We start from the raw sequence: 27,867 nt of genomic DNA, 5'->3' as shown, positions 1-27,867 counted from the left end.
ATCACCGGCGGTTCTCCCGCCTGGTCGACCAGCAGGGCCCTCAGTCAGTCCGTGCCCCGCTCGGCCGCCAGTCTCCCGAGCTGCTCCATCAGGGGATGTGTGTCCGACATCCTTGTTCCGTTGTAAGGGGGTGGCCACTCGTTTTACTTCCGTTCTCGTGTGCGTGTGGGGAGAGCTGAGCTGAGGGAGACAACCTTCTCCCTGTTATTTCCGGGTTAGACTGGCGCTCAGTACGGAGCGCCGTCTAATCCACCCATGTGTCCCTCGGCTCCTCCCCTTCCTCTTCCCCTCGTCATGGGGGCCTCCCCCTAGCCTGTGGCTTCATACGGCTGTTCTTGACCGGTGGTGCGGTTTTTGAAGCCACAGCATGTCAATTTATGCTGTGGAATCGCTGCTCTTCTTTTGCGGGTTTTCGCCATTTAATTCAATTGGGAGGTGAAACCCACAACAAAGAGCTATGTGTTGCGACTTTGCGGCGGAAACGCTGAGATTCCGCTGCAAAAAGAAATTATTATAATTTTTTTTAATTAATGCAAATGCTCATACTTGCCCTCCTGCCGTAGTCCTAGCGATGCGATCTTCTCATCTGAACGCAGTCCGGCCTCCTGGGATGAAGTTTCATCCCATGAGGCTGCTGCAGTGGTCACATGGACTACAGTGGCGTAGCTAGGACTTTAGCACGGGGGGGGGGGGAAACACGTCTGAGTATAATGATCCCTTAGTGCCCCCCACACAATATAATGCCCTTATAGCTGCCCCCACACAGGATAATGCGCCCACAGATTACCTATCCCCGTTCCCACGACGAGTGGAGGAGATACGTCTGCTCCTCTGCTCTGTGCGACTCTGCGCAGACAGGCGCAATGACGTCCCTACATCGCGCCTGTCCGTGTTGAGCCGCTCACAGCAGGAGCTGGCATTACACCGTGAATGTTGGACCGAGCAGTCATCAGCTTCTTGCTCCAGCATTGGATTCCTGATGATGCAGATATAGTTGAAACAAGGACACCCCACCGCCGGGGGAAGAGCTCTGGGCCCCACCATCTTGGGGGGCCCGAGGCCACAGCCCCCTCTGCCCCCCCACTGCTAGCTATGTTACTAGGACTTCAGCATCATCCCAGGAAGCTGGGCTACGCTCAGAAGGGAGGGACGCGTCACCATGACTACGGGTGGGATAAGTTTAAACTTTTCTTTTTTCTGTATTCCTTCATTTTTTCTGCAGCGGACATGCCGCCCAGGCAGAATTCCCTGTGGCTACCAGGGTGATATGCTGTGTAGTTTTATGCATCATATCCGCCTAGTGTGTTCCTACCCTAAGGGGTGTTTTTTTTTTTAAATAAGGTGATTTAAGAGGGGTTTTTAATATATAGATGCCTCAAAGCCACTTTAAAACTGTAGTAGTGGCAAAAAAAAAATTGTGTTGCCACTAACATAAGATTCAATTTGTCCCAAATTTTTTTTTTTTTAAGAAACACTTTGACAAGTAAAAGCTTGAAAAAGTTGTTACCACATAAAGTGACATGTCAGAATTTAAAAATGGGGCTCTCCACATTAAGGCCAAATCCGACTGTGGTGGCAAGGAGTTAAAGTGGATCTGTCGGCTGAATATGCTGCCCTATGTAAGTATTTGAGTCCGCTTTATTTATTTTTTTAGCACTCCTATTAACCAACGGATTTTGCTACTAGTCGTATGGACCAGTAGTTGTAATATGCAGCCTTTACAAAGGGCGGCATAATATGGGCTTTTCCCACAATTAACATTTATCACCTATCTACAGCACTTTACTTGGCTGCCTCCGTCAACCCCATAAACATTGAATGGAGAGGTTGTGCAATTGCGACCACCGCTCTATTCAAAATCCTCCTCACTGCGATTGTGCAGTGAGAAGGAATGAGGGTCAGGACCCCTGTTCTAGAGATCGGTGAGGGTTTCCCAGTGGTGGGGTCCTTGCGATCATACGTTTATCACTTATCCTGTGGATAGGTGATAAATGTCCATTGTAGGAATAACCCTTTAACCCCTTAAGGACACCGCCTGTTTTGGTCTTTATGTGGTAATAACTTTGGAATGCTTTTACCTATCCAAGATTTTTTTTCTAGTGACATGTTGTACTTTGTGTTAGTGAAAAAATGAGGTCAATAAATTCAGTATTTATTTGTGAAAAATACCAAAATCTTGAGAAAATGTTCAAAAATTTGCATTTTTCTAAATTTTAAATGTATCTGCTTGTAAAACAGATAGTAATACCACACAAAATAGTTAACAGTTAAAATTTTCCATATATCTACTTTTGTTTTCATTGTTTTTTGAACGTCCTTTTATTTTTCTGGGACGCTACAAGACTTAAAAGTTTAGCAGCAATTTGTCACATTTTCAAGAAAATTTCAAAACTATATTTTTCAGTTATGACGTGGCTTTGAGGGCCTTATATATTAGAAAGTCCCCATAAATCTCCCCATTTTAAAAACTGCACTCCTCAATGTATTCAAAACAACTTTCATAAAGTTTCTTAACCCTTAAGGTAATTCACAGGAATTAAAGCAAAGTAGAGGTGAAATTTTTTTGTGCAACAGAATATTTTACTAGAGAAATGCAACTCAATATTTATTGCCCAGATTCTGCAGTTTTTTAGAAATATCCCACATGTGGCCCTAGTGTGCTTCTGGACTGAAACACAGGCCTCAGAACCAAGGGAGCACCTAGAGGATTTTGGGGCCTCCTTTTTTTTGGGATATATTATCCAAACCATGTCCGGTTCAGGCTTTCATGGACGCGGCAAAATCAATTATGTTTATTTTTTTTACATTGGGGGAAACAAATGGGGAAACGTGTTTTCTTTAACTTTTGATATAGAAATTTATGTACATGGACAGCTAGGGAAAGTATGGCGTTGGCTCACGGGCTGAGCCCGCTTCATACAACGCGGGTTTTGGTATATGATACAGCCGACACTTCAATGTAACGAGCGGAATCCCACTCTTTTAAACCCTTAGATGCCGCAGTCAATAGCAGCCACAGAATCGAAGGCTTTAGACAGAGGGGGACGACTCACTCTGACAGCCCATCGCCCCCCCCCCCACCCGAGACGCATGACATGGTAGTCTGTTGGCCTAATGAAGGCTCCCAGGTCTGCCATCTTTGTACTTCTATGGAGACTGTCAGAATCATGATATCCTGCAATACATTAGCATCGCAGTATAAAGTCCAAGCGATCCAACGGTCGCTGGTTCAAGTCTCCTTGTGGGACTAATAAAAAAAGAGTAAAATAAAGCTTTTTTTTACCTTTTCCATTTTCCCCCTAAAGCGTAAATTCAGGAAAAAGAAAGTAAACTGCCAGAATCGCTGTTTTGTGGTCACCTCATCTCCCACAAAAATGGAGGAAAAGGGAGCAAAAACTCGCATAATCCCAAAATCGTACCATTGCATGCTACACCTCGTCCCGTAAAAAATTGTAAATATAGTAAAATAAAAAAATATATATAAATTTAGTATCCCATTAATTGTATTGACCTGCAGAATTAAATTAACAGGTCATTTTTATTGCACAGTGAACACCGTAAAAACAAAACCCATTACACCCCACAAAGAGTTTTATTCTTATTTTCGAGTACATTATATGGTACAATAAATTGTGCCATAATAAACTACAACTCATCCCACAAAAATCAAGCCCAAGTACGACTTTATAAACGTAAAAATAAAAAATTATTTTAGGGAACATATAATGTTTTTAAAAACATATATTATTTTCTTAAGGGGGAATGGAAAAAAAACAGCCATTCCACCATTGTTATTTTAGGTTTCGTTTTTACTGTGTTCACCATGCGTGTTTTTACCAGTTTTGCACAATAAAATACTATACATATTTATTTTGATTTGCCACATTCTGAGAGCCATAACCGTTAAGCATTTTTTTTTTTGTACCAGCGACAGAGCTTTGGGGGCTTGTTTTTTGCAGAAGGCAGTAGGGATGTCACGATACCAGAATTTGGACTTCGATACCTACTTTGTGTAGTATTGCGATTTCGATATCAAAATGATACTTTGCCAACAGTAATAAAAATAAAAAAGTTCTTCCATTTTCTGATGTGAGGCGCGTGATGTGATGAATGTGCCTCACATTAACAGTAATTAACCCCATCATGTTTCTCAGTCATAATGGGTTAATGTGTAAGGTACATGATGGGGTTAATTACTATTAGGGCTTATTCAGACGAACGGGATATACGTCCGTGCAACGCGCGTGATTTTCACGCTCATCGCACGGACCTATATTAGTCTAGGGGGCCGTGCGGACAGTTGCGTGATTTTTACGCAGCGTGAGTCCGCTGCGAAAAACTCACGACATGTCCGTTCTTTGAGCGTATTTCGTGCATCACGCACCCATTGAAGTCAATGGGTGCGTGAAAATCACGCATGCCACACAGAAGCACTTCCGTGGGACGCGCGTGATTCGCACAACAGCTGTAAAACTATGGGTGAAAACAGAAAAGCACTACGTGCTTTTCTGTTTACAAACATCCAAACGGAGTGTCATAATGATGGCAGCCGCGCATCATACGGGGCTGACACACGGAGCTGTTAAGTGCCTTTTGCGCAGGCAAAACATTGCGCTTTTTGCGTGCGCAAAACGCACAAGCTCGTGTGAATCCGGCCTAAATGTGAGGCACATTGAGGTTAAATTCATCACACCTCGTGCCTTACATTAACCCCTTCCCGCACCTTGGCGTAAATGCACGTCCAGGCGAGCAGTAACTTCGCGCACCTGGGCGTGCAGTTACGTCCGCGCTTTAACTGTTATCCGCCGCACGGCGCTACCTCCGGGTTGCCATGTATGGAAGCCTCTGAGGAGCAGCCTCTGGCCGGTCCTCCGATGCTTCCTGTCAGTGTGACAGTTACGTCACAATGACAGTTAGAACACATTACACTACGTGTGTAGTGTAATGTATTCCAGCAGCGATCAGAGCTGCAAGTCTAAGTGTCCCCTAGTGGGACAAGTAAAAAAAGATAGTAAAAATGTTTTTAAAAAGTGTCAAAATAAAAGTTAGAAGTGACATAAACAAAGAATGCTTTTTTTCCTATAATAAGTCTTTTATTATAGAAAAAAATGAACACGTTAAAAAAAAGTACACATATTTGGTATCACCGCGTACGTAACGACCCCATCTATAAAACTGTAGTATTTTTTTTCCCGCACGGTGAACACCGCAAAAAAAATAAACGAAAAACAGTGCCCGAATCACAATTTTTTGGTTAACAACCCTCCCAAAATATACAATAAAAAGTGATCAAAAAGTCGCATGTACGCCAAAATGGTACCAATACAAACTACAACCCGTCCCGCAAAAAACTAGCTCTTACACCGCTTTTTTGACTGAAAAATAAAAAAGTTATGGCTCTGAGAATATGGTGACACAAAAAATAATTTATTTTATAAATAAGTGATTTTATTGCACAAACTCTGCAAAACATAAAAAAATTATATACATATGGTATCGCCGTAATCGTATCGACCCGCAGAATAAAGTAAAATAGTCATTTATAGCCTAGGGTGAAGGCCATAAAAAAAGAATAAAAAACATTGTCAGAATTGATGGTTTTTGGTCACCTTGCTGGAATAAAACGTGATCAAAAAAATTTCTGCTACCCCAAAATGGTACCAATGAAAACTACAGATTGTCCCGCAATGAATAAACCCTCACACAGCTCCGGTGGAGAAAAAAATAAAAAAAGTTCTGGCTCTCAGAATATGGCGATGCAAAATGTGCAGAGTCTTCCAAAAGCAGATAAGATCGGGCGCCATTTATCAGTGCGACACCGGCCACATATCTGCGGATTATTATTTATTTATTGCATTATACCCTCTTATTATACCCTGATGTACCCCGCACAGATAACATATGCCCCCACATTATAAACTGAAACACCAGTAAAACCCCCAAACAGAACTACTACCAAGCTACATCTGCGCCCCAAAAGCCAAATGGTGCTACCTCCCTTCTGAGCCCTGCAGCGTGCCTAAACACCAGTTTACGTCCACAGATATGGCATCGCCATACCCGGGAGAACCCGGTTAATATTTTATGAGGTATTTGTCTTCAGTGGCACAAACTGGGCATAACATGTAGTGCACTAAAATGGCATATGAGAGTAAAATGGTAATTTTCACTCTGCACCATCTGCTGCACATTAACCCCTTCGCGCACCACGACATAGCATGTCTTAGTGTGGGGGGTGATGTATGGAGCGTCTCACGTGAAAAATAAAGAATTTAAAACGGCAAAATCGCTGTTTTTTGGTCACCTTCGCTCTACCTAAAAATGTAATAAAAAGTGCTCAAAAAGTTGTATGTACCAAAAAATGGTACCAATAAAAACGACCGCTTGTCCTTCAATAAATAAGCCCTCATACCGCTCTATTGACTGAAAAATAAAAAAGTTGTGGCTCTTGGAACGCGGGGAGGAAAAAACTAAAAAGGAAAAGAAAGAAATGGATCAGTCCAGAAAGGGTTAATTACTTTCTAATGAAAAACCATTTATGACCACACGTGGGGTATTGCCGTACTCTGGAGAAATTGCTTTACAAATGTTGGGCAGCTTTTTCCCCCTTTATCCTTTGTGAAATTGAAAAAATGCAACATTTTAGTGGAAGAAATGTTGATATTCATTTTCACGGCCTAATTCTAATAAATCCTGCAAAAGACTTGTGGGGTCTAAATGCCCACTATATCCCTAGATAGATTCTTTAAGTGGTGTAATTTCCACTCTTGGGGGGGTTTCCACTGTTTTGGCCTCCCAGGGGCTTTGCAAATGCGACATGGCACCCAAAAACCATTTCAGCTAAATTTGAGCTCCAAAAGCCAAATAGCGCTCCTTCCCTTCTGAGCCTTCCTGTGGGTCCAAACAGCAGTTTATTACCACATATGGCATATTTCCGTAATCGGGAGAAATTGTTTTACAAATGTTGGGGTGCTTTTTTTCCTTTATTCCTTGTAAAAATTAAAAATGGCTACACTTTTTCAGAAAAAAAGTAGATTTTTACCTTTACAGAATAATTCCAATGAATTCAGCAAAACAACTGTGGGGTCAAAATGCTAACTTTACCCCTAGAAAAATTCCTTGATGAGTGTAGTTTCCAAAATGGGGTCACTTTCCGGGGGTTTCCACTATTTTGTTCCCTCCAGTGCATTTCAAACGCGACACGGCACTGAAAACTATTCCAGCAAAATCAGAATTTCAAAATCCAAATGGTGCTCCTTCCCTTCTGAGTCCTGCTGGTGTTGGTCCAAACATATGGGTTATTGCTATAATCTGGAGAAATTGATTTACATATGTTGGGGTGTTTTTTCTCCTTTATTCCTTGAAAAAATTAAAAATGTCTAGGTTTTTTCAGAAAAAAAGTAGATTTTCATTTTCACATACTAATTCAAATAAATTTAGCAAAAAAACTGTGGGTTCAAAATGCTAACTATACCCCTAGATAAATTCCCTGAGGGGTGTAGTTTCCAAAATGAGGTCACCTTTGGGGGTCTTTATTGTTTTGGCCCCACAAGACCTCTTCAAACCTGACATGGTACCTAAAATATATGCTAAAAAAAAGGAGGCCCCAAAATCCACTAGGTGCTCCTTTGCTTCTGAGGCCGGTGTTTCAGTAAATTAGCGCACTAGGGCCACATGTGGAATATTTCTAAAAACTGCAGAATCTGGGCAATAAATAATAAGTTACATTTCTCGGGTAAAACCTTCTGTGGTATAGAAAAAAAATGTATTGCAAATGAATTTTGTAAAAAAAAAATGAAATTTGTAACTTTCACCTCTACTCTGCTTTTTTTTTTGTAAACAAATTTTATTGGGTTTTATAGCATTACAAAAAACAGGAACTCAAAGAAAAATCAAATATTGTATATCAAAATTGATCCATGAGAAATGGAAATGTACAATAATAGCAACATATTGCATAAGATACAACAGAGAATACAATATTCTGCAACATTCGCAGTATCGCCGATGTACATTGAGGTACTTGTTGTTACAAATAACATTAAAGCAAAGTAACTTAAACAATCAAACGTACCCCCCCCCCCCACCATAGCTTAGGGGCCCATCAGTTTTCAATTAGTCTTCAATAGAAACCAATATACGCCATTTGGACATCAGATCTAATAATCATATATATCTTCATGGTCAAGCTTTGTGTACCCCCCCTCCCTGCACTAGACCTTCACTAAGATCCCAAGTTACCTAGCGTCCCCGCAACCGCTCTTGTCAAATACCAGGACGTGTAATGAAATGGTGCCATCAATTCCACAATCTCGCTTTGTTTATAATGCTTGGAAATAAAAGTCTTCCATTTCTGGAAAAATTTGGAAGCTTTAGCTTCCGGTGTTCGCTCTATGTCTAACTTATCCATATGTATACCCTTCTTCATCTGGTACATTAGATCTGAAAGTGTAGGTATAAGGGGCGTAAGCCATTGTGCCAATAAGCATCTTTTAGCGATCAGCAAGAATACATGAAGGGCTTGTGGTGCACTAGGGAGATCGGGAAAGACATGAAACAGCAGAGATAGTGGGTCCAGGGTAAGTGAGATTTCCAAAGTATCCTTTATAAATTGCACTATCTCGGTCCAATACGGAACGAGTTTGGGGCACTTCCATAATCCATGTAGAAGATCGGTTTTGGGAGTGGCACATCTTGGGCAAGCCTCCAATCTATCTGGCGCATTTGGATGTGGGGGAATATTGAAACCATAAATAGCGCGATGTATAAATTTAAAATGTGTCTCACGCCATTGCTCATTTACCACCGCTTTTCTTACTTTTAACCACCCTTCCAAAATTTGTTGAGATAATTCTGAGACCGGGAACTCTTTGCTCCATGCTTTAAACAGAAGTGCTGCCGTAGACCTCCCCTGTTGGTCCCGAAATGTTTTATACAGATGTGATAAGGAGGTTTTAGCTGGAGGAGATTCAATCATAGAATCAATGGGGTTTTCCAACCACGCCTGTGTCACCCCTTGACTTAAGGAGCGTATAAAAGAGTGTAGCTGACAGTAAGCTAAATGATGATGCAAAGGGACATTAAAAGTATCTACCAGTTCCTGAAAGCTTCTTACACGGCTTTCAGAAGGGTGCAGAATGTGCCTGAGTGTTGTAATGCCCAAAGCCCGCCAATGCCGAAAATTAGAGTTTTCTCTCCGCTGCGTGAAGCCCGGGTGTCCCCATAGATTCATGTGTGGGGATATACGCTGAGGAAGCCCAAATGAAGACCTAAGGTACTTCCATGCCATTATTGTATCTCGTAATAATATGCGGTGTCTCACACTGTCAGGAAGTATACCAAAAGCAGTATGCAGTAACGATGACAACTGCAGCGGGTACACCACTCCTGCCTCTAGGGAATAATTGGAATAAAAGTTAGATTGCTGCAACCAATCTATCCCGTGACGAGCCAGGCATGCTAAATTATACCTACGAAGGTCCGGGAAATTAAGGCCTCCCTGGTCTTTGGGTGACATAAGCTTCCTCAGCGCTATCCTTGGTCGTTTTTGGGACCAAATAAAGGAAGTAAAGGCTGCATTAAGTTTCAAAATATCAGTGTGTCTAAGGAGAAGGGGTATAGTCTGCATCGGGTACAGCAATCTGGGAAAGCTTATCATCTTGAGTAAATGACATTTTCCCATAAAAGATAATGGCAAGCTGCGCCACCTCGTTAATTCATTAACCAATTTAGACAACAAGGGGGGGTAGTTGAGAGTATATATAGAATCTGGGGTACAGCCTATATGGATTCCCAGATATTTGATTGAACTTTTGGCTATGGTCACCGGGATGTTTAGAGTGGACCAGTTACTTGAGGTTCGTGTACGGGACAAATCTAGGAGTTCACATTTCTCCACATTCACCTTAAACCCGGAAGAGGCCTCAAAAGCCCTCAGTAGATCAAAAACCCTAGGAAGGTCCCTAAGCGGGTCTGATAAAAAAAACAATACATCGTCTGCAAAATATGACGCCTTAACTACTGCCGAACCTACCGCTATACCATGAATATCCCCATCAGCCTCCAATGTCCTAATAAAAGGTTCAAGGGCAATGTTAAAAAGAAGAGGGGAAAGCGGGCAACCTTGTCTGGTGCCCTTAAATAAAGGAATAGGGGATGACAGGAAACCAGGAGTGTATACCCGTGCTGACGGTTCTGCGTAAAGTGCGGACAAGTATGTACGAAAAGGGCCCACTATATGCATGGAATCTAGAGTCCTACCCAACCATCCCCAATCCACCATATCAAAAGCTTTTTCGGCATCCACGGTAAGGATTGCTGGAGATGGATGAGCAGGAGTATTAAGATTTACGTCATCTAGAACACTCAGAATTTTCCGTATGTTTGACACTGCTGAGCGGCCCTTGACGAAGCCCACCTGGCTAGGGGAAATTAATCTAGGGAGAATGAAGGCTAGCCTATCTACCATTATTTTAGACATCAACTTGAGGTCCAAATTAATTAACGAGATTGGTCGGTATGATGATGCTAGAGCAGGATCCTTATCCTGTTTCGGCAATACCTTTATATATGCGACATTAGAGGCTGGTGGAATCGGCTGTCCAGACAGGTAGCCATTATATAGTTGAAGCAAACATGGAACCATTTGATCCCTCAGAGCTTTGAAATATTCCCCAGTATACCCATCGGGGCCTGGCGCTTTATTGAGTTTCAAGGAATTGATCGCAGATTTGAGCTCATCTTCCGTAATTGGGGAATCTAACAAGACCTTCTCTTCCTCGGTAAGAACAGGCAAATTTAGGGAATCTAAAGAAAGAGGAGTCACCCCCGGTATACTCTGGCGACTAGCGTATAGAGTGGCATAGAAATCCCTCAAAATGGAATTGATCTGTTTGGGGTGATTCTGCATCTGCCCCAATTGATCCTTTAACCTAGCGATAACAGAGTGTGACCATGGTCCTTTTGAGAGCCTGGCCAGAAGACTGCCTGCCTTGTTGCCAAAACTAAACAATTTCGCCTCTAAGGCCGAACGCTTCAATTTCTCACCCTTATCTAACCATAGCTCGTATTCGCTTTTGGCTTTTTTCCAGGCTTCTCTATTAACTAGAGAAGGCGAATTCTGGAAAAGAGTGTAAGATGTCCTGAGAGTTGTACTGTAAGTCTCAATTTTTTGTTTAGTTACTTTCTTAAAATTAGCGACATATGCCATAATGTGACCCCGCATGACTACCTTCGCTGTATCCCAATAAAGCTGGGTGTTATCTGCATGAGCTCCATTTGTCAATTCAAACTCCTGCCACCATCCTTTAAGTTTACTTTGGAAGGATTCCTCCGTAGCCAGATTTGACGGAAATCTCCATAAGTAATCCGTGCCGTGAGGGAAGCAATCATGTACGTCCAATACTACAGGGGAATGATCCGAGATAAGCATCTGCTCAATTGCACACCCTCGCATTCGGTGTAATAAAAGTGGGGATACTAACATATAGTCAATGCGAGACCAGGATTGGTGTGGGTGTGAATAATGGGAATATTCCCTACCATCTGGGTTTTGAAGTCTCCAGATATCCGTCAAATCAGTGGCTGTAAGGAATTTTTTTAATATCGTTTCAGTTGTGATAGAGGGGGCTCTCCCCCCCTGAGCTGAGGTGGTCCTATCTTCACTCGGGTGTAAAACAACATTTAGGTCACCTCCTAGAATTTTATGTGGATGTCGATCCGCTCCAATTGTAGTGCTTAAATTGTGAAAAAAGGATGAACTACATGTGTTTGGGCCATAGACATTGTACAGACTGATTTGTTCTGTGGAGCCCGTAAGTAATACATTTATCCATTGACCTTCCGAGTCTCTGGACACCTGTGACACTGTTGAGGAAAACTTTTGGTGTATAAGAACAAGAACTCCAGCTTTCGAATCGACAGCCGGGGATCCGAACACTTGACCCACCCACAACCTTTTCATCCTAAAGAAATCTGCCTCTGCCAAATGCGTTTCTTGCAAGAGTGCTATGTCTGCACGCAAACGCTTCAGATGACGCAGTATCATCATGCGTTTATGTGGAGACCTTAGTCCCTTGACGTTCCAGGATATAATTCTCATATAAGAGCAATTAAATATACGGTACGGAAATAGATGCCCCTGAGCATGGATTCCCACAACATAAACTGCCTGTTCAACCATTTAACTAAAAACAATAAAACAATCCCCGCACTGGAGGTGTGGATTAATACCTTATCTCCCACCCATTGGTGCAATAAGACTTCACTTATTTCCGACACACAGAAATACATTACCAAAAAAGCAACTAGGCTATGTATCATAGAGCAATTACATTCAGTAGCCTTCCATTCCCCCCTTCCTAAGTAGAATCAACTGGGGTTGCTTAATAAAGAACAACATGAAACAGTTAGTATGTCCATACCACATCTTCCAAATCGGCAAGACTCAGAAGCAATGAAAAAAACCGTCATCCAGACCCTTCTCTTTTGATCTGGCAGGCAATATTGAAGCTGACTCAAAACAGGCAATCATCGGTGATCATCAGCTCTGTCCGACCGTATTAGCCATCAAAATCTTGTCAGGTATCAGCTGAAACCAAACGTCCCACCCGCTGAGGCTTCGGAGAAGATGGCGGAATTGTAGTACTGTCCCGACTGTCTTCTACGCTCTGCCTCCGAAATCCCGGAGCCGAGCGATGAGGTACATCCTTTGAAATTGAGGTCTTCAAGCTTGCAATGGCCTCTTCCGGGGACTGGAACGAATCAAATGACCCATCCGAATGAAAAACTTTTAAAACCGCAGGGTACAGTAAAGCAAATTTCATCTGGCGTTTGTATAAATCTGAGCAAATTTGAGAGAATGCTCGCCTTTTCTTAGTGACTTCCGCCGAGAAGTCTCCAAAGATGAGGATACGATGACCTTTGTAATCTAATCCATCTTTCCTGTTCTTGAAGGATTTGAGCACAGACATGTTGTCAGAGTAATCTAAGTACTTTACAATTACTTGCCTTGGGCGATCTCTCATTGTATTCACATCGCTACGATTATCTGACTTTGCCGCACGCAGATCAGCTCCAATTCTATGTGCTCTTTCCACCCTGCATGGATGGTGAATGCCCAAAGCTGCCGGCAGATCCAGCTCACATAGACGTCTCAGATCTTTAGCTGGAACCGATTCTGGTAAGCCGACGATACGCAGATTATTCCGCCGAGAACGGTTCTCTAGATCTTCTACCCGCTCCCACAGTTTCTTGTTCTCCAACCGTGTATCTCGTACAAGTTGCTGTACCTCCTCAAGCCCAGAATCCATATCCTGAATCGCCGTTTCCAGCTTATCTAGACGTTCCTCATGCTGTGTCACCGAGGTATGCAGGTGCGATAATGAGGTTTCTATCGTTTTAGACAGAGATTCCTGCAAATCTGGGGTAATTAACTGTGCCACCTGTAACGCCAGTTGCTTGTAATCAATGACACAGGATGTGTCGCCCATGCCCCGTACTTGTGAGGAGCTGAGCTCCGAATGTTCAGGCAAGTCACTGGGCGGGACAGGCCCGTCCGCCATATTGGGCAGTTGTTCAGCCACGCGGCCTGATTTGCTTTGCGTCTTGGATTTCCCCATCACTGAGACAAATCTGTCCATGCACTCACCGGTCGAACGGGTACTGCGCCCGGAAGATGGCTGGATGATCTGTGCTTCCCCAGAGGACGTAAGTACGGTCTGACAGGGAGATATGTGGAACGGAGGCAGGAGCGCTCTCAGGCGTGCATCTCTACATGCCGGGGCCGGAACCGGAAGTCCACCTCTACTCTGCTTTAATTCCTGTGAAACGCCTAAAGGGTTAAAACACTTTTTGAATGCTGTTTTGAATACTTTGAGGGGTCCAGATTTCAAAATTGGGGTATTTATGGGGACTTTCTAATATATAAGGCCCTCAAAGCCACTTCAGAACTGAACTGGTCCTTGTAAAAATCGCCTTTTGAAATTTTCTTGAAAATATGAGAAATCGCTGCTAAAGTTCTAAGCCTTGTAACGTCCTAGAAAAATGAAAGAATGTTCAAAAAATGATGCCAAACTAAAGTAGACATATGGGAAATGTTAACTAGTAACTAGTTTGTGTGGTATTACTATCTGTTTTACAAGCAGATACATTTAAATTTAGAAAAATGCTAATTTTTACAAATTTTCTCCAAATCTTGGTGTTTTTTACAACCAAATTTTTTCACTAACATAACGTACAATATGTCACGAGAAAACAATCTCAGAATCGCTTGGATAGGTAAAAGCATTCCAGAGTTATTACCAGATAAAGTGACACATGTCAGATTTGAAAAATCGGCTTCGTCCTGAAGGCCAAAACAGGCTCAGTCCTGAAGGGGTTAATAAGTCATCATAAATGACGCAAAAAAAATGTTGTGCAGGTTATTACGGCCGCGCCAATACCGAATATGTGTATGTTTTATGTATTGAGACTTATTTTAATGTTTATTAAAAAAAAAGGTGTAGGTGTATTTTTTTTTTATTTAACCCCTTCCCGCCGCAGCCCTTTTTCAGATTTTCATTTTCGTTTTTTCCTCCCCACTTTCCAAAAGCCATAAATGTACTAGGAAACGGGGAAAAAAATATTTGTGGGGTAGAAAATGAAAAAAAACCTGAGATTCCTCCATTGTTTTTTGCACGTCGTTTTTACGGAATTCACTGTGCAATTAAATGTTAACTTTATTCTGCGGGTCAATAAGATTATGGCGATACCAAATATATATAGTTTTTTCTATATTTTACTACTTTTACAAGTAAAAACCTAAGTGTAAAAAATGACATTTATTTTGTGTCGCCAAGTTCCGAGAGCCATAACTTTTTTATTTTTTCCGTCGATTAAGTGGTATGAGGGCTTATTTTTTTAAAGGATAAGCTGTAGATTTTAATGATATTATTTTGGGGTACATGCAACGTTTTGATCACTTTTTGTTTCATTTTTTTATGGGAGATGATGTGACCAAAAAAATATAGATTTACAATTTATTTTTTTATGGCGTTCACCGTGCGTGTTAAATATTGATATATTGTAATAGTTCAGACTTTTACGGACGCGGTAATGGCAATTATGTTTATTTACTTATTTAACTATGCTCTAGGGGGAAAATGGGAAAAGTTTTTTTTTTGAACTTTTAATTTTTAGATTTTTTTTTTTACATAAAAAAAACCCTTTAATTTACTCATTATTTTATTAGTCTCCCTAGGGGAATTCAACCAGTGATCGTTAGATCGTTTGCACGATATACTGCAATACTAATGTATTGCAGTATATCGTGATTCCAACAGGCATCTTTTTAAGCCCTGCCTAAGGCAGGGCTTAATAGGTGCACACAGATGGCGGACCTGGGGGCCTTGCGTTGCGGGGGGCGCGATGAGCTGTTAGAGGGGGTCGCTCGATCACGAATCCGCTCGTTACTCGGAAGTGTCGGCTGTAACAAACAGCCGACACCGGCATCGTATGGAGCGGGTTTACTCCGTGAGCATGTTCCATACTTCCCCTACCCGACTTTGGCGTATAGATACGTCAAATGTCGGGAAGGGGTTAATATTACTTTGTTTTTACTTTATTTTTAAACTTTAATGTACTGGCATATATCTCTATGCCAGTACATTAGCCTGTGTACGGATAGTACACAGGCAGTTGTTCGGACATACCGAAGTATGCCCTAACAGGAAATATGGTAAGACAGCCCTGGGGTCCTTCAATGGACCCTGGGCTGTCTAGCCATATATGGTATGGCCCTCGATCTCGTCACAGGAACGATCCAAGGGACATCCCCCCTTCCCATTTTGCCCTGAATACTGCAGTCCGCTTTGATCGCAGCATTCAGGGGAATAGCGGCGGAGAGGAGAGGTTTCTCTAACCTGCGCCGTTATAGAGCGGGGCTGCGGGTGTGTAATACAGCCATTGCCCCGCTCCTGACATAAGTGCGCGCGCGGTCAGCATGAGGAGATGCGGCCGGCGCTGCACTAATGAGCGCAGGCACTGAACACACAACATGGGGGTGTTTTGTAGTGTGCCCGCCATGTTCTGTCTTTAGTGCTGCTGCTCATTAGTGCAGCGCTGGCCGCATCGCATCATCATGACGGCGAGCACTTGTCAGGACTCAGGAGCGGGGCAATGGCTGTATTACACATGCCGCAGGCCCGCTCTCATACATTCATGTGTTACAATGATAAGCTGTGCGGCCGCACAGCTTAGTATCGAAATACATGAAACAAGGGTATCGAACCATTTGGGGGTGCACGGTATCGAAACAGTATCGAAGTTTCGATGCATCGTGAATCTCTAGAAGGCAGTATCAGTTTTTTGCCTTTTTTTTTTAACGGCTTCCACCATGCAGGATAAATAACATGGTACATTTATAGTACGGTCCGTTACGGTTTGCGGCAATAACCATTATGTGTAATTTTTTAATATTTAAATTCTATTTATTATTTTTCCATAAAAAAGCACTTTCTTAAGGGGTATAAACCCATTCAGGACACAGCCTGTTTTGGCTTTAACCCTTTAGTGACCGTCCTATTTTAGGCTTAATGACCAAGCTATTTTTTAAGTTTTTCCATCGTCTTTTTTTATTTTTGCATCGACATAGCTGTATAATGTCTTATTTTTTGCGGGACAGGTTGTATTTTTTAATAGCACCATTTTGGAGTACATATCATTTATTGATTAACTTTTATAAACGTCTTTTTTGGGGAGGATAGAAAAAAACCAGCAATTTTGCCACACTTTTTTTGCGTACTAAATTTATGCCATTTACCGTGTGGTATAATTAACACCATAACTTTATTCAGCAGATTGTTACGATTGAAACGGTACCAAATTTATATAGTTTTCTTATGTTTTTCTACTTTTACACAGTAAACACACTTCTTTGGTTTTGTTTTGTTTTTCAAAATTATTTGTTTTTGTGTCTCCATATTTGAAGAGCCATAACTTTTTTTTATTTTTCTGTCAATGTAGCTGTATGAGGGCTTTTTATTCCGGGACGACTTTTAATTTTTATTGGTACCATTTTGGAGTACGTGCGACTTTTTGATCACTTTTTTTTAATCACATTTTGTTTAAAGGACAAGTGTCGCGAAAAGTTGTTTTTTTTATATCAATTTGCTTTTAGTGTTTTATTAAAAAAAAAGATATTTATTTGTGTGTTTGTGTTTTCCTTTTTTATAACTTTTTCTTGTCTATGGGGGCTGCCATTTTTTTTTCCATCTCTGTATGTGTCGATTAACGACACATACAGACATGGAATACGGCACATACAGCCCCATGGTGAATGCGAACGGGGCCCGTTCCATCCACTATGCTGTACGCCGTCTGTGTGGGAACGGCGCATGCGCCGCTCCCACACAGTCCAAATTGAAGGTCTTCGGCCTATAGTTGGGGTCGTTATGGATGCGGCAATACCAAATATGTGTAACTTTTTTTTAATAAAGCATTCTGTTAGGGGTTGAAGTGGGTTTTGCATTTAGAACTTTAGCAGCAATTTCTCACATTTTCAAGAAAATTTCAAAAGGCTATTTTTTCAGGGATAGGGTTCAGTTCTGAAGTGGCTTTGACGGGCCCATATATTAGAAACCCTCATAAAACACCCCATTTTGAAAACGGCACCCCTCAAAGTATTCAAAACAGCATTCAGAAAGTATTTTAAAGGGAGTGTGTCACCAGATGTCCGTATTGAACTACCAACGGGCTATCATAGATTAGGCTAACCTGATTCTGACGTGTATTATGTTTTTCCACAGAGTGCCTCCTTTGAAGAGAAAAAGCTTTTTTATTACATTTATGCAAAAGAGTATTTTGGAGCAAAGAGGGCGTCGCCGTTGCTCCAGAATGCTCTCATCATACCCCCTCCCTCCCATTTTCCTTTGATTGACAGGGGCCAGGCAGCGTACTATTTGAGTTCATGCCTACATCCTAATCGGCGCATGCGCAGCATAATCTTTATGCTCATCGTTCTAATCGGCACTACTGCGCTTGCGCCGTTTAGGATGTAAGGACACGTGCGCGTTCACTACACTACGGGGGCAGGCATGAACTTGCCTAGTACGCTGCCTGGCCCCTGCCAATCAAATTAAAGTCCCGTCCAAAAAGTTTGCTCCCCGGTATATAGGGCCGTACAAGGTCATTGAAGTCCTTAACCCTGTCTCCTTCCGACTGGAGTTACCCCCGTCTTTTCGAATACACGACGTGTTTCATGCCTCCCTCCTGAAACGCTGCTCCCCGTCCTTGGCTCCCTCGAGGAAACCTCCGGTCCCTGTTCTCACCCCTGAAGGGGTAGAATTCGAGGTGGCCAAGATTGTGGACAGCAGGATGGTCCAAGGCTCTCTCCAGTACCTGGTCCATTGGAGAGGATACGGGCCTGAGGAGAGGACTTGGGTACCCGCCCGGGATGTTCACGCTGCAGTATTGCTCAGGAGGTTCCATCTTCGGTTCCCCAATAAGCCAGGTCCAGTGGCCCCTAATAAAAGGGGGGGGGGGTACTGTAAAGGATCTGCCAGACACAGCTTCTGTGTCGACGCCCGTGTTTAGTCAGTCTGCACCTGCTCCTAAGTCTGATCGAGTGACCCCTCCTTCTACCAATCAGGCTGGGAGGCTGAGGAGTGGGAGAGCCTATCACAGCCTGGCCAGACAGAGGTAGCTCCCGCCCTCTGTCTATTTATACCTTCACTTCCTGCTCCTCCTTTGTCTGTGATTCTCCTGTTTCCTGGCTCTGCTGCTGCTGCTTGAACTATTTGTCCCTGCTTCATATTGACTCTGGCTTACTGACTACTCTCCTGCTCTGCGTTTGGTACCTCGTACACTCCTGGTTTGACTCGGCTCGTTCACTACTCTCCTGCTCTGCGTTTGGTACCTCGTACACTCCTGGTTTGACTCGGCTCGTTCACTACTCTTGTTGCTCACGGTGTTGCCATGGGCAACTGCCCCATTTCCCTTAGCTTCTCTGTACCCTTGTCTGTTTGTCTGTCGTGCACTTATTGAGCGTAGGGACCGTCGCCCAGTTGTACGCCGTCGCCTAGGATGGGCCGTTGCAAGTAGGCAGGGACTGAGTGGCGGGTAGATTAGGGCTCACCTGTCTGTCTCTTTTCCCCGTCATTACAAAGGGCATATGTAATCTGTGCGGAGTACATCAGGGTATAAGTAAGCTGGGCGGTGTACATCAGGGTATATGTAATCTGGGCGGAGTATATCAGGGTATATGTAATCTGGGCGGAGTACATCAGGGTATATGTAATCTGGGCGGAGTACATCAGCGTATATGTAATCTGGGCAGAGTACATCATGGTATATGGAATCTGGGCGCAGTGCATCAGGGTATATGTAATCTGGGCGGAGTACATCCGGGTATATGTAAGCTGGGCAGAGTGCATCAGGGTATATGTAAGCTGGGCGGAGTTCATCAGGGTATATGTAAGTTGGGGGGCGTGCATCAGGTCATAATAGGATGATGTAATAATGGGGTAAATGAATAATAAAGTTAATTATCCATGGATAGCGAGGTACGCTTTGAACCAATCCTTCATGCACAGGCCAGTTTTTTGTGGGCAGGAGTCACACTTCTAAAGGCCCTGTTCACACTCAGTTTTTGTACACGTTTTTTGACGTGGAAATCGCATCAGAAAACGCGGCAAAAAACGTCCGACAATGCCTCCCATTGATTTCGATGGGAGGCAGAGGAAAAACCGTCTCGAGGGAAAAAAGTGACATGCCCCATATTCATGACAGCAATGGGAAGCAGAGAAAGCGTATTTCGCTGCGTTTTTGCCCACAGAGCTTAATGGCCACGGGCGAAAAACGCCGCGAAAATTGCGGCATACAGCGTGCAGGCAGATCAAAATCTGCCCCAAAATTCTAGATGGAATTTTGAGGCAGAATTTTCTGCCTGCAAAAAAGTGTGAACAGGGCCAAAGGGTGTCTGTGTTATTGTACAAAATATCCTCACTCCAGTATTGACTAACCTTTGACTTCTTCACTAGCCCCAGATGTAGCACAGACCCCAAAATGTCATAGTCTCCGCTGCATTTACAGGGTTTACCAGTGGGGGCTAGCAAATTAAGAGGTGGGGTTTTAAGTGAAGAACTGCTGGACAAATAAATTAGTCTGGTCCTTTGTTTTGCATCATTGCGTTCCGAGTCATAACTTTTTATTTTTCCGTTGTCGATCTGTGTGAGTGCTTCATTTTCTTGTTACGAGCTGTAGTTTTTATTAGTATAATTTTGGGGTACATGTGATTTTTTTTTTATTGATTTTTTTGGGAGGTGAGGATACAAAAACACAAATTCTCACTGTTTTTATCAATTTTCAACGGCGTTCTCTGTGCAGTATAAACAACATATTTACTTTATTCTGCGGTTCGATACGATTATGGCAATACCAAATTTATATCGTTTTTATATGTTTTACTACTTTTACACAATAAAAACACTTTTTACTAAATAAAATGTTTTAGTGTCACCATATCCTGAGAGCCATAACTTTTTTTTAATTGTTTGTCGACGAAGCTGTGTGAGGGCTTGTTTTTTGCGTGACAAACTGTAGCTTTTATTGGTACCATTTTGGGGTACTTGCGACTTTTTGATCACTTTTTCTTAAATATTTTTGGAAACAACGTGACCAAAAAATAGTAATTTCTGCCATTGTTTTTTTTTTGTTTTTTTTAAGGTGTTCACCGTGCGGGATAAATAATATATTTTTATAGATCAGGCCGATACGAACGCGGTGATAACTATTAAGTATAGTTTTGTTGTTTTTTTTCATTTTTTTTATAATTATAAAGGACTTGATCAAGGAAACAGTGCGATTATTGTTTTTATTAGATAAAATGTTGATTTATTTATTTTTCTAAAACTTTTCACATACTAGGGGACTTGAAAATCTCATCTTCTGATCCCCTTTACAATACACTGCACTACTTATGTAGTGCAGTGTATTGTAACTGTCATTTTACAACTGACAGTCAGTCCATTAGGTCCTGCATTGGGCAGGACCTAATAAGCTTCCGTAGCTGGCCAACCAGGAAGTCGTTGCTAGGCTTCCTGGTTGCCATAGCAACCATCGGCAGCCCGCAATTTTCGTGGGGGGGGCAATGGGGTGCAATCACGGTGTCAATCATTTAAATGCCACTGTCGCTATTAACAGCAGCATTTAAGAGGTTAAACTATGGCGATCAGAGATTACTGTGATCTGCGCATTTGCAGTGGGATGTCGTCTGTATATTACAGCCGCCCCCCGCTGAAGATGAAACGTGCACATCTCCTGTGCCCGCTTCATCCTCAGGGCGTTACTGTACGCCCATTTGCGGGAAGGGGTTATTAAAAAGCTTTTTTTCACTTGTAGGTCTTTCGCTGATCTCCTCACCGATCTCACAGAAATGAGGAGATCAGAGATGGCGACAGGAGCTTTCTCCTGTAGATGACGTCCTAGACTGCTGTGATTGGTTAATCTCTGAAGACTGAACAATCACAGAAATCGCCGCCATGGGGGCATGCTGATTGGTCCCCAGCCCGGTAACAGAGATGGTCGGCTGTCAATGACGGCTGCCGTCGCTGTGTTATCACTGTGTGACTTCACATAGTGACCGTTTATTACTGCTCCGCAATAGTACGGTGCAGGTCTGCTTCAATAAGCGCCGTGCAAAGTACTATTGCGGAGCAGGTTCGCAACAGGTCAAATAATACTAATTACTATGTGCAAATACGGTTCACACAATAAACCTTTAAATAGGCTTAGAAATTTGGAACACAACACATACGTTTGACATGTTTCATTGCAAGATTGCAGTGCAATCACTGTGCTAGGGCACTACACTTGGCATGTGCATCAGGAAGTACTCCCTATTTCAGGGTATATACACAACAGCGTGCGCATAGACTTAAAAGGCTAAATGTATGCCAAAAGAGTATCCTTTTGTCCTTAGGTTGGCCAGCATTTATTTTTATTTTTTTACTTTAATGAGAAGTATAGTTAACTACGCGTTTCAATACAACTGGATCCTGCAAAAAAAGTATACCGACTGATACAAGTTTTCTTTTTACATTATGTACTTTATAGGAGCAATGCAACAAGACATTTGTGTAATATCCTCAAAGAAACGTGTGATGGAGCTGCAGAAAAAGCTAATATGTGTATGTATAACAGTTAAAGTGCATGCTTACCCCCAGTGATTTATAGTGTATTTTTGTAATACCCTTTTGAGTTTTTATGGAAAAACATTTGAAATTCAAAGGAGAATATTTGTTTATGAAGATGCACAGAAGAGGGAAGAGGGTTGAGTAGACAGGCCGATAGTCCAATAGTTAAGTGTTGGGCAGTAGAGTGTTAGGCCGGATTCACACGAGCGTTGCGTTTTTGCGCGCGCAAACAACGCTGCGTTTTGCGCGCGCAAACACCATTTGACAGCTGCGTGTGTCATCCGGGTCTGATGCGCGGCTGCGTGATTTTCGCGCAGCCGCCATCATAGAGATGAGTCTAGTCGATGCCCGTCACTGTCCTAGGTGCTGAAAAAGCTAACTCTTTCAGCACCCTCGACAGTGAATACCGTGAAAAAAAGAAAAAGTTCGTACTTACCGAGAACTTCCCGGCCGTTGCCTTGGTGACGCGTCCTTGGTGACGCGCCTCTCGACATCGGGCCCCACCTCCCTGGATGACGCGACAGTCCAAGTGACCGCTGCAGCCTGTGATTGGCTGCAGCCTGTGCTTGGCCTGTGATTGGCTGGAGCTGTCACTTGAACTGAAGTGTCATCCCGGGTGGTCGGACTGCAGGAAGGAGACAGGAGTAATCGGTAAGTTAGAACTTCGTTTTTTTTTACAGGTTCATGTATTTTGGGATCGCAAGTCACTGTCTATGGTGCTGAAACAGTTTAACTCTTTCAGCACCATGCACAGTGAATGTCTCCCGGCGTCGCGGACCGGAATTTTTTTTGCCGGGTTCGGCCAAAACGAGTTTGGCCGAACTCGGTGAACTTAGCTTCGGTTGTCGGGGTTCGCTAATCGCAAAGACACTCCGTTTGGATGTTCGGCAACAGAAAAGCACGTGGTGCTTTTCTGTTTCCATTCATCCTTTTGATAGCTGTTGCGCAAACACGCAGTTCGCAGTGCTTCCGTGCGACATGCGTGGTTTTCACGCACCCATTGACTTCAATGGGTGCGTGATGCGTTGAAAACGCTGAATCAACGGACATGTCGTGAGTTTTTTGCAACGGAGCAACGCTGCGCAAAAAACGCTGCCATGTCTGCACGGCCCCATTGACAAATATAGCTACGGCCAACGCACGTGAAAATCACGCGCGTTGCACGCGCGTAGTTTACGTTCGTCTGAATAAGCCCTTAGGGTTAGTTTCCGCTGATTTTGACATGTCTGAATTGGCGCCAAATTTTTTTTCCGAAATCACCCCCATTGATTTCAATGGAAGGCAGAGGCATGTTCTTTCTTGCCGCAGTTTCCGCCTCTGACCTCCCATTGAAATCAATGGGAGGCAGAAAAAACCTGCGGCACTCATTTCTGAGTGTTTTTTTTGCAGCGTTTTTTACCCGCGGTCCTTGCATTCGATTCAATGGCCACGGGCAAAAACGCTGTGAAAAAAAACAGCAGGCAGTTAAAAATCTGCCTCAAAGTTTCTGAAGGAATTCAGAAGAGTAGAAGGGCATGTTCACACAGCATATCTGTAAAGCCGAAAAATACAAGGCTGGTTTAAAGAGAAATCCACCTCTGAAAAACAGGCGTTTTTAAAGCAGATTTGCCAAGCGTTTTTTAATTGTTTTTTTTTCAGTGTTTTTGGCATGGTCCATTGGAAATGTTAAAAATCTGCTTCGAAAAAACTTCAAGAAGTGGCAGGTTGCTACATTTTTACAAGCAATATTTTTACTCTGTATTTTTTAAACCATGGTGGAAAATGATTCCTCCTGTGAACTACACAGCTTTTTATCATTGAAATCAATAAGAAGCTGTTTCCATTAGTCCTCGAGGTGTATTACGGAGCGTAATGTGACCATTATAAGTTCCGAAATAGGCTGAGAAAAAAGCTATGTGAACAAAGTTTACCCCCCGTTTAAAAATAGCTTTGCGTAAATCTGTAGTACAAGCGAATATAAGAAGCTTATGCAATATATCTTATTAGAAAAAATTCATTTTTTTCCAGTAATCAGACTACTTTCCCCCCTCCCTCCTTGTTTTCTTAACTGTATACTCACTCAGAATTCACTCATAAAATCTGTATTCAGTGAGGCAGAGGAGATACGGTTGCTAAGCTCCACTGACCGTTCATGTTACAGCTGCCAATACAACTCTATATAGATGGGAGGGAAGCATGGGAAGGTGACTGCAGGAGAGTGAGAGAAAGGCACAGACGTCCTGCAGCTTCTGTTAAAGAGGCTCTGTCACCAGATGATCAAATCCCTATCTCCTATTGCATGTGATCGGCGCTGCAATGTAGATAACAGTAAAGTTTTTTTTTTTTTTTTTAAAAACGATCATTTTTGGCCAAGTTATGAGCAATTTTATATTTATGCAAATGAGCCTTTCTAATGGACAACTGGGCGTGTTTTCTCTTATTTCCAACTGGGCGTGTTTTCTCTTATTTCCAACTGGGCGTGTATTGTGTTTGTAACATCTGGACGTGTTTACTTGTTTTACTAGCTGGGCGTTGTGAATAGAAGTGTATGATGCTGACGAATCAGCATCATTCACTTCTCATCGTTACCACCCAGCTTCTGGCAGTGTACAGACACACAGCGTGTCCTCGCTCGTCCGATGCGATGAAGTTCCTGTGGGAGGAAGTGACGTCACAGTGTGATCTCGCGAGATCACGCTGTGTGTGTCTGTGCACTGCCAGAAGCTGGGTGGTGACGATGAGAAGTGAATGATGCTGATTTGTCAGCATCATACACTTCTATTCACAACGCCCAGCTAGTAAAACAAGTAAACACACCCAGATGTTACAAACACAATACACGCCCAGTTCGAAATAAGAGAAAACACGCCCAGTTGTCCATTAGAAAGGCTCATTTGCATAAATATAAAATTGCTCATAACCAAAAATGATCGTTTTTAAAAAAAACAAACAAACGTTACTGTTATCTACATTGCAGCGCCGATTACATGCAATAGGAGATAGGGATTTGATCATCTGGTGACAGAGCCTCTTTAAGTGTTTTACTGTCCCACCCAAGTGTGGGATTCTCAGCTACACCGCTCCTGCTGTATAATGTCCTCCATGCTGCTTTTAATAAGTGTTATATCTTGCCCCAGTGCTGAATTCGCAAGCTATAATGTTCCTTACTGCTGTATTATGCATCTTGTCTAAATGCTTTTTATATGGTATGAGACTAGTGAGCTAGATTTTCACATTATGGTCAAAATGCGTTTATTTGACGTGATTTTTCAAAGATTGCAGAAACCGTTCCATTTTGCGGTGAATCACGGCAAAAAATGATTGTTGACCGCAATGTGAAAACCCAGCCTTACATGTCTTCTGCTTCCTCCTCCCCTCTCAATAGACCTCTATGGACAGCAGTAACCTGATAGCGCAGTGAAGCTTCTGTAAGTGAATTCTGAGTGAGTGAACGATTTCGAAAATGGGGGTGGGGGGGTTGGGGGAGAGCAAAGGTGTCTGTAATATATCTTAGAGAAAAATGCCTCTTTCTCCACTTCTCAAAGTTTCTTATATTCGCTTGTACTATTGATTTATGAAAAGTTGTTTTATAATTGGAGATACACTTTAAGAAATAATGTTTGAATGTATCCCGCTCTGAATGAGGGAAAAATAGTAAAAGAATGTGACAGTTCACATGCAGCCTTTTTACTGTGGTCTGGTTGCTGTAATCATTTACAACAGCTGCCAGATATTACTTTGCAGTTAAAGAGGCTCTGTCACCGGTTTCATACCTCGCTTTCTGCTACCTAATCTCATAGGCGTTGTGTTGTAGATAACTACTCTTTTTTTTTTTTTAAAGTTTATTAGTGACAAAGTTAGGGCTTATTCAGACGAACGGGATATACGCACGGACCTATATTAGTCTATGGGGCCGTGCAGACAGTTGCGTGATTTTTACGCAGCGTGAGCCCGCTGCGAAAAACTCACGACATGTCCGTTCTTTGCGCGTATTTCGCGCATCACGCACCCATTGAAGTTAATGGGTGCGTGAAAATCACGCATGCCACACGGAAGCTGATTCGCGCAACAGCTGTAAAACTATGAATGAAAATAGAAAAGCACCACGTGCTTTTCTGTTTACAAACATCCAAACGGAGTGTCATAATGATGGCGGCTGCGCGAAAATCATGCAGCCGCGCATCTTACGAGGCTGACAGACGGAGCTGTTAAGTGGCTTTTGCCCACGCAAAACGCCTCGTTTGAATCCAGCCTAATGATGATGGTTTTAACATTTATGCTAATTTTTTGTAAGGCTGGAGGCGATGTCTGGTCATTCTCCTGTCGCTCCAGGGAAGAAACTGCAGGAGTAAGTGATGGCACAGCGTGATCTTGCGAGATCACGCTGGGTTGTGACTAAAGCTGGGCATGAATGAAGAGAAGTGTATGACGCTGATTAGTCAGTGTCATACACTTTTTTCTTTACAACGTCCACTTGGTTAAAGTAAAAAAAAAACGCCCAGTTGGGCTTTTACGAAAAATTTCCATTAACGTTAAAACGATCATAACTTTGTCACTAACAAACGTTTCGTTTTAAAAACAACGCAGTAGTTATCTACAACACAGCGCCTATTAGATTAGGTAGGCGATAGGGAAGTATGAAACTGATGACAGAGCCTCTTTTAAATGGGTTTCTAAGTACCCTCATGCACTCTGGCTGTAATACTGCTGAATGCTCCTGCATTTGGACCCGAAAGCAAGAAGAGAAAGTGGAGAAGAGACCTCCCAGTATTAACAGTATTAGTTGCAGACTGAATGCAGAGGCTTTTAAGAGCAGGAAGTCTGTGATGTGAAGCTTCAGCCAATAGCTGCAGGACAGGAAGTGATGTTAGAAGGGGCGTCATTTTTGTAACTTCTACCATGCAGCAGTTTTGTTAATTCCTGTGGTGTTAAGGACTTCTATTATACAGAGCAACATGAAAACTTGCATTCAAGGCACCAGAGTGAAAGAATGGCCTTGGTATGTTAAATTACTTAAATATGCCTGGAGCTTTACTTTAAAATCAATGAAGTTATACTGAATCTTAACCCAGAAAACTATATGTGAATCTGCTCAGCTTCTCCTGCCTAGTATCCTGATGTTTGCAGATAGGGCAGCATATGCAATGAGAGATCATCTTTAAAGGCTATGTAAACATTTGAAAGTGATTGATATATATATATAATTTATTTTTTATTTTATTTTTTATTTGTTTTTATTTTTTAAATGAAAATGTCAGTTTGTGTGATTGGTGCAACTTTCAAATTAGTTTTTATCTTTCGCTGAGACCTGAATCTGTCAGTCCCGTGGACCTGACGAGTTCAGTGTTAGCGGGTCCTGCGTGTCTCTGATACGCAGGATACACCTATAATCTATCACATCTAAGTCATTAACTAAGATGTGATGGATAACCGGTAGATCCTTTGTGTTAGAGTCACGCAGGACCCGCAGACACTGAACCAGTAAAGAGCACCTGTATCTCAGAAATATATATATTTTTTTAATAAAAACGAAATTTAAAGTTGCACCAATCACACTGGCTGACGTTTTTTTTAAAGAAAAAAATAAAATAACTTTCAAAGGTTTACATAGACTTTTAGGGAAGTACAAGCATTGCCACAGCAACTCCGCACCAGGCTAATGCCACATTTACATTAGATACCCTAGTGTAAAGTGCCTCTGACTCGTGACAAATGTTTT

At 42.5% G+C, this 27,867-nt stretch overlaps 1 protein-coding gene across 3 annotated transcripts in view; it reads left to right on the top strand.

The window, feature by feature from the left end:
• Positions 1-27,867, top strand: part of SYCP1 (synaptonemal complex protein 1) — a 433,751-nt gene that overhangs the window by 110,371 nt on the left and 295,513 nt on the right. For all 3 annotated transcript variants that reach the window (XM_075850715.1, XM_075850716.1, XM_075850717.1), the window contains exon 7: positions 22,090-22,163. In XM_075850715.1, the coding sequence (XP_075706830.1) occupies positions 22,090-22,163 (74 nt within the window). The remainder of the gene's footprint in view (positions 1-22,089; positions 22,164-27,867) is intronic.

The sequence above is a fragment of the Rhinoderma darwinii genome, chromosome 2, assembly GCF_050947455.1.
Source record: "Rhinoderma darwinii isolate aRhiDar2 chromosome 2, aRhiDar2.hap1, whole genome shotgun sequence".
Classification (NCBI taxonomy): Eukaryota; Metazoa; Chordata; class Amphibia; order Anura; family Rhinodermatidae; genus Rhinoderma; species Rhinoderma darwinii.
Note: the sequence above shows the minus strand (reverse complement) of the source record. Positions and strands in the feature narration are given on the sequence as shown.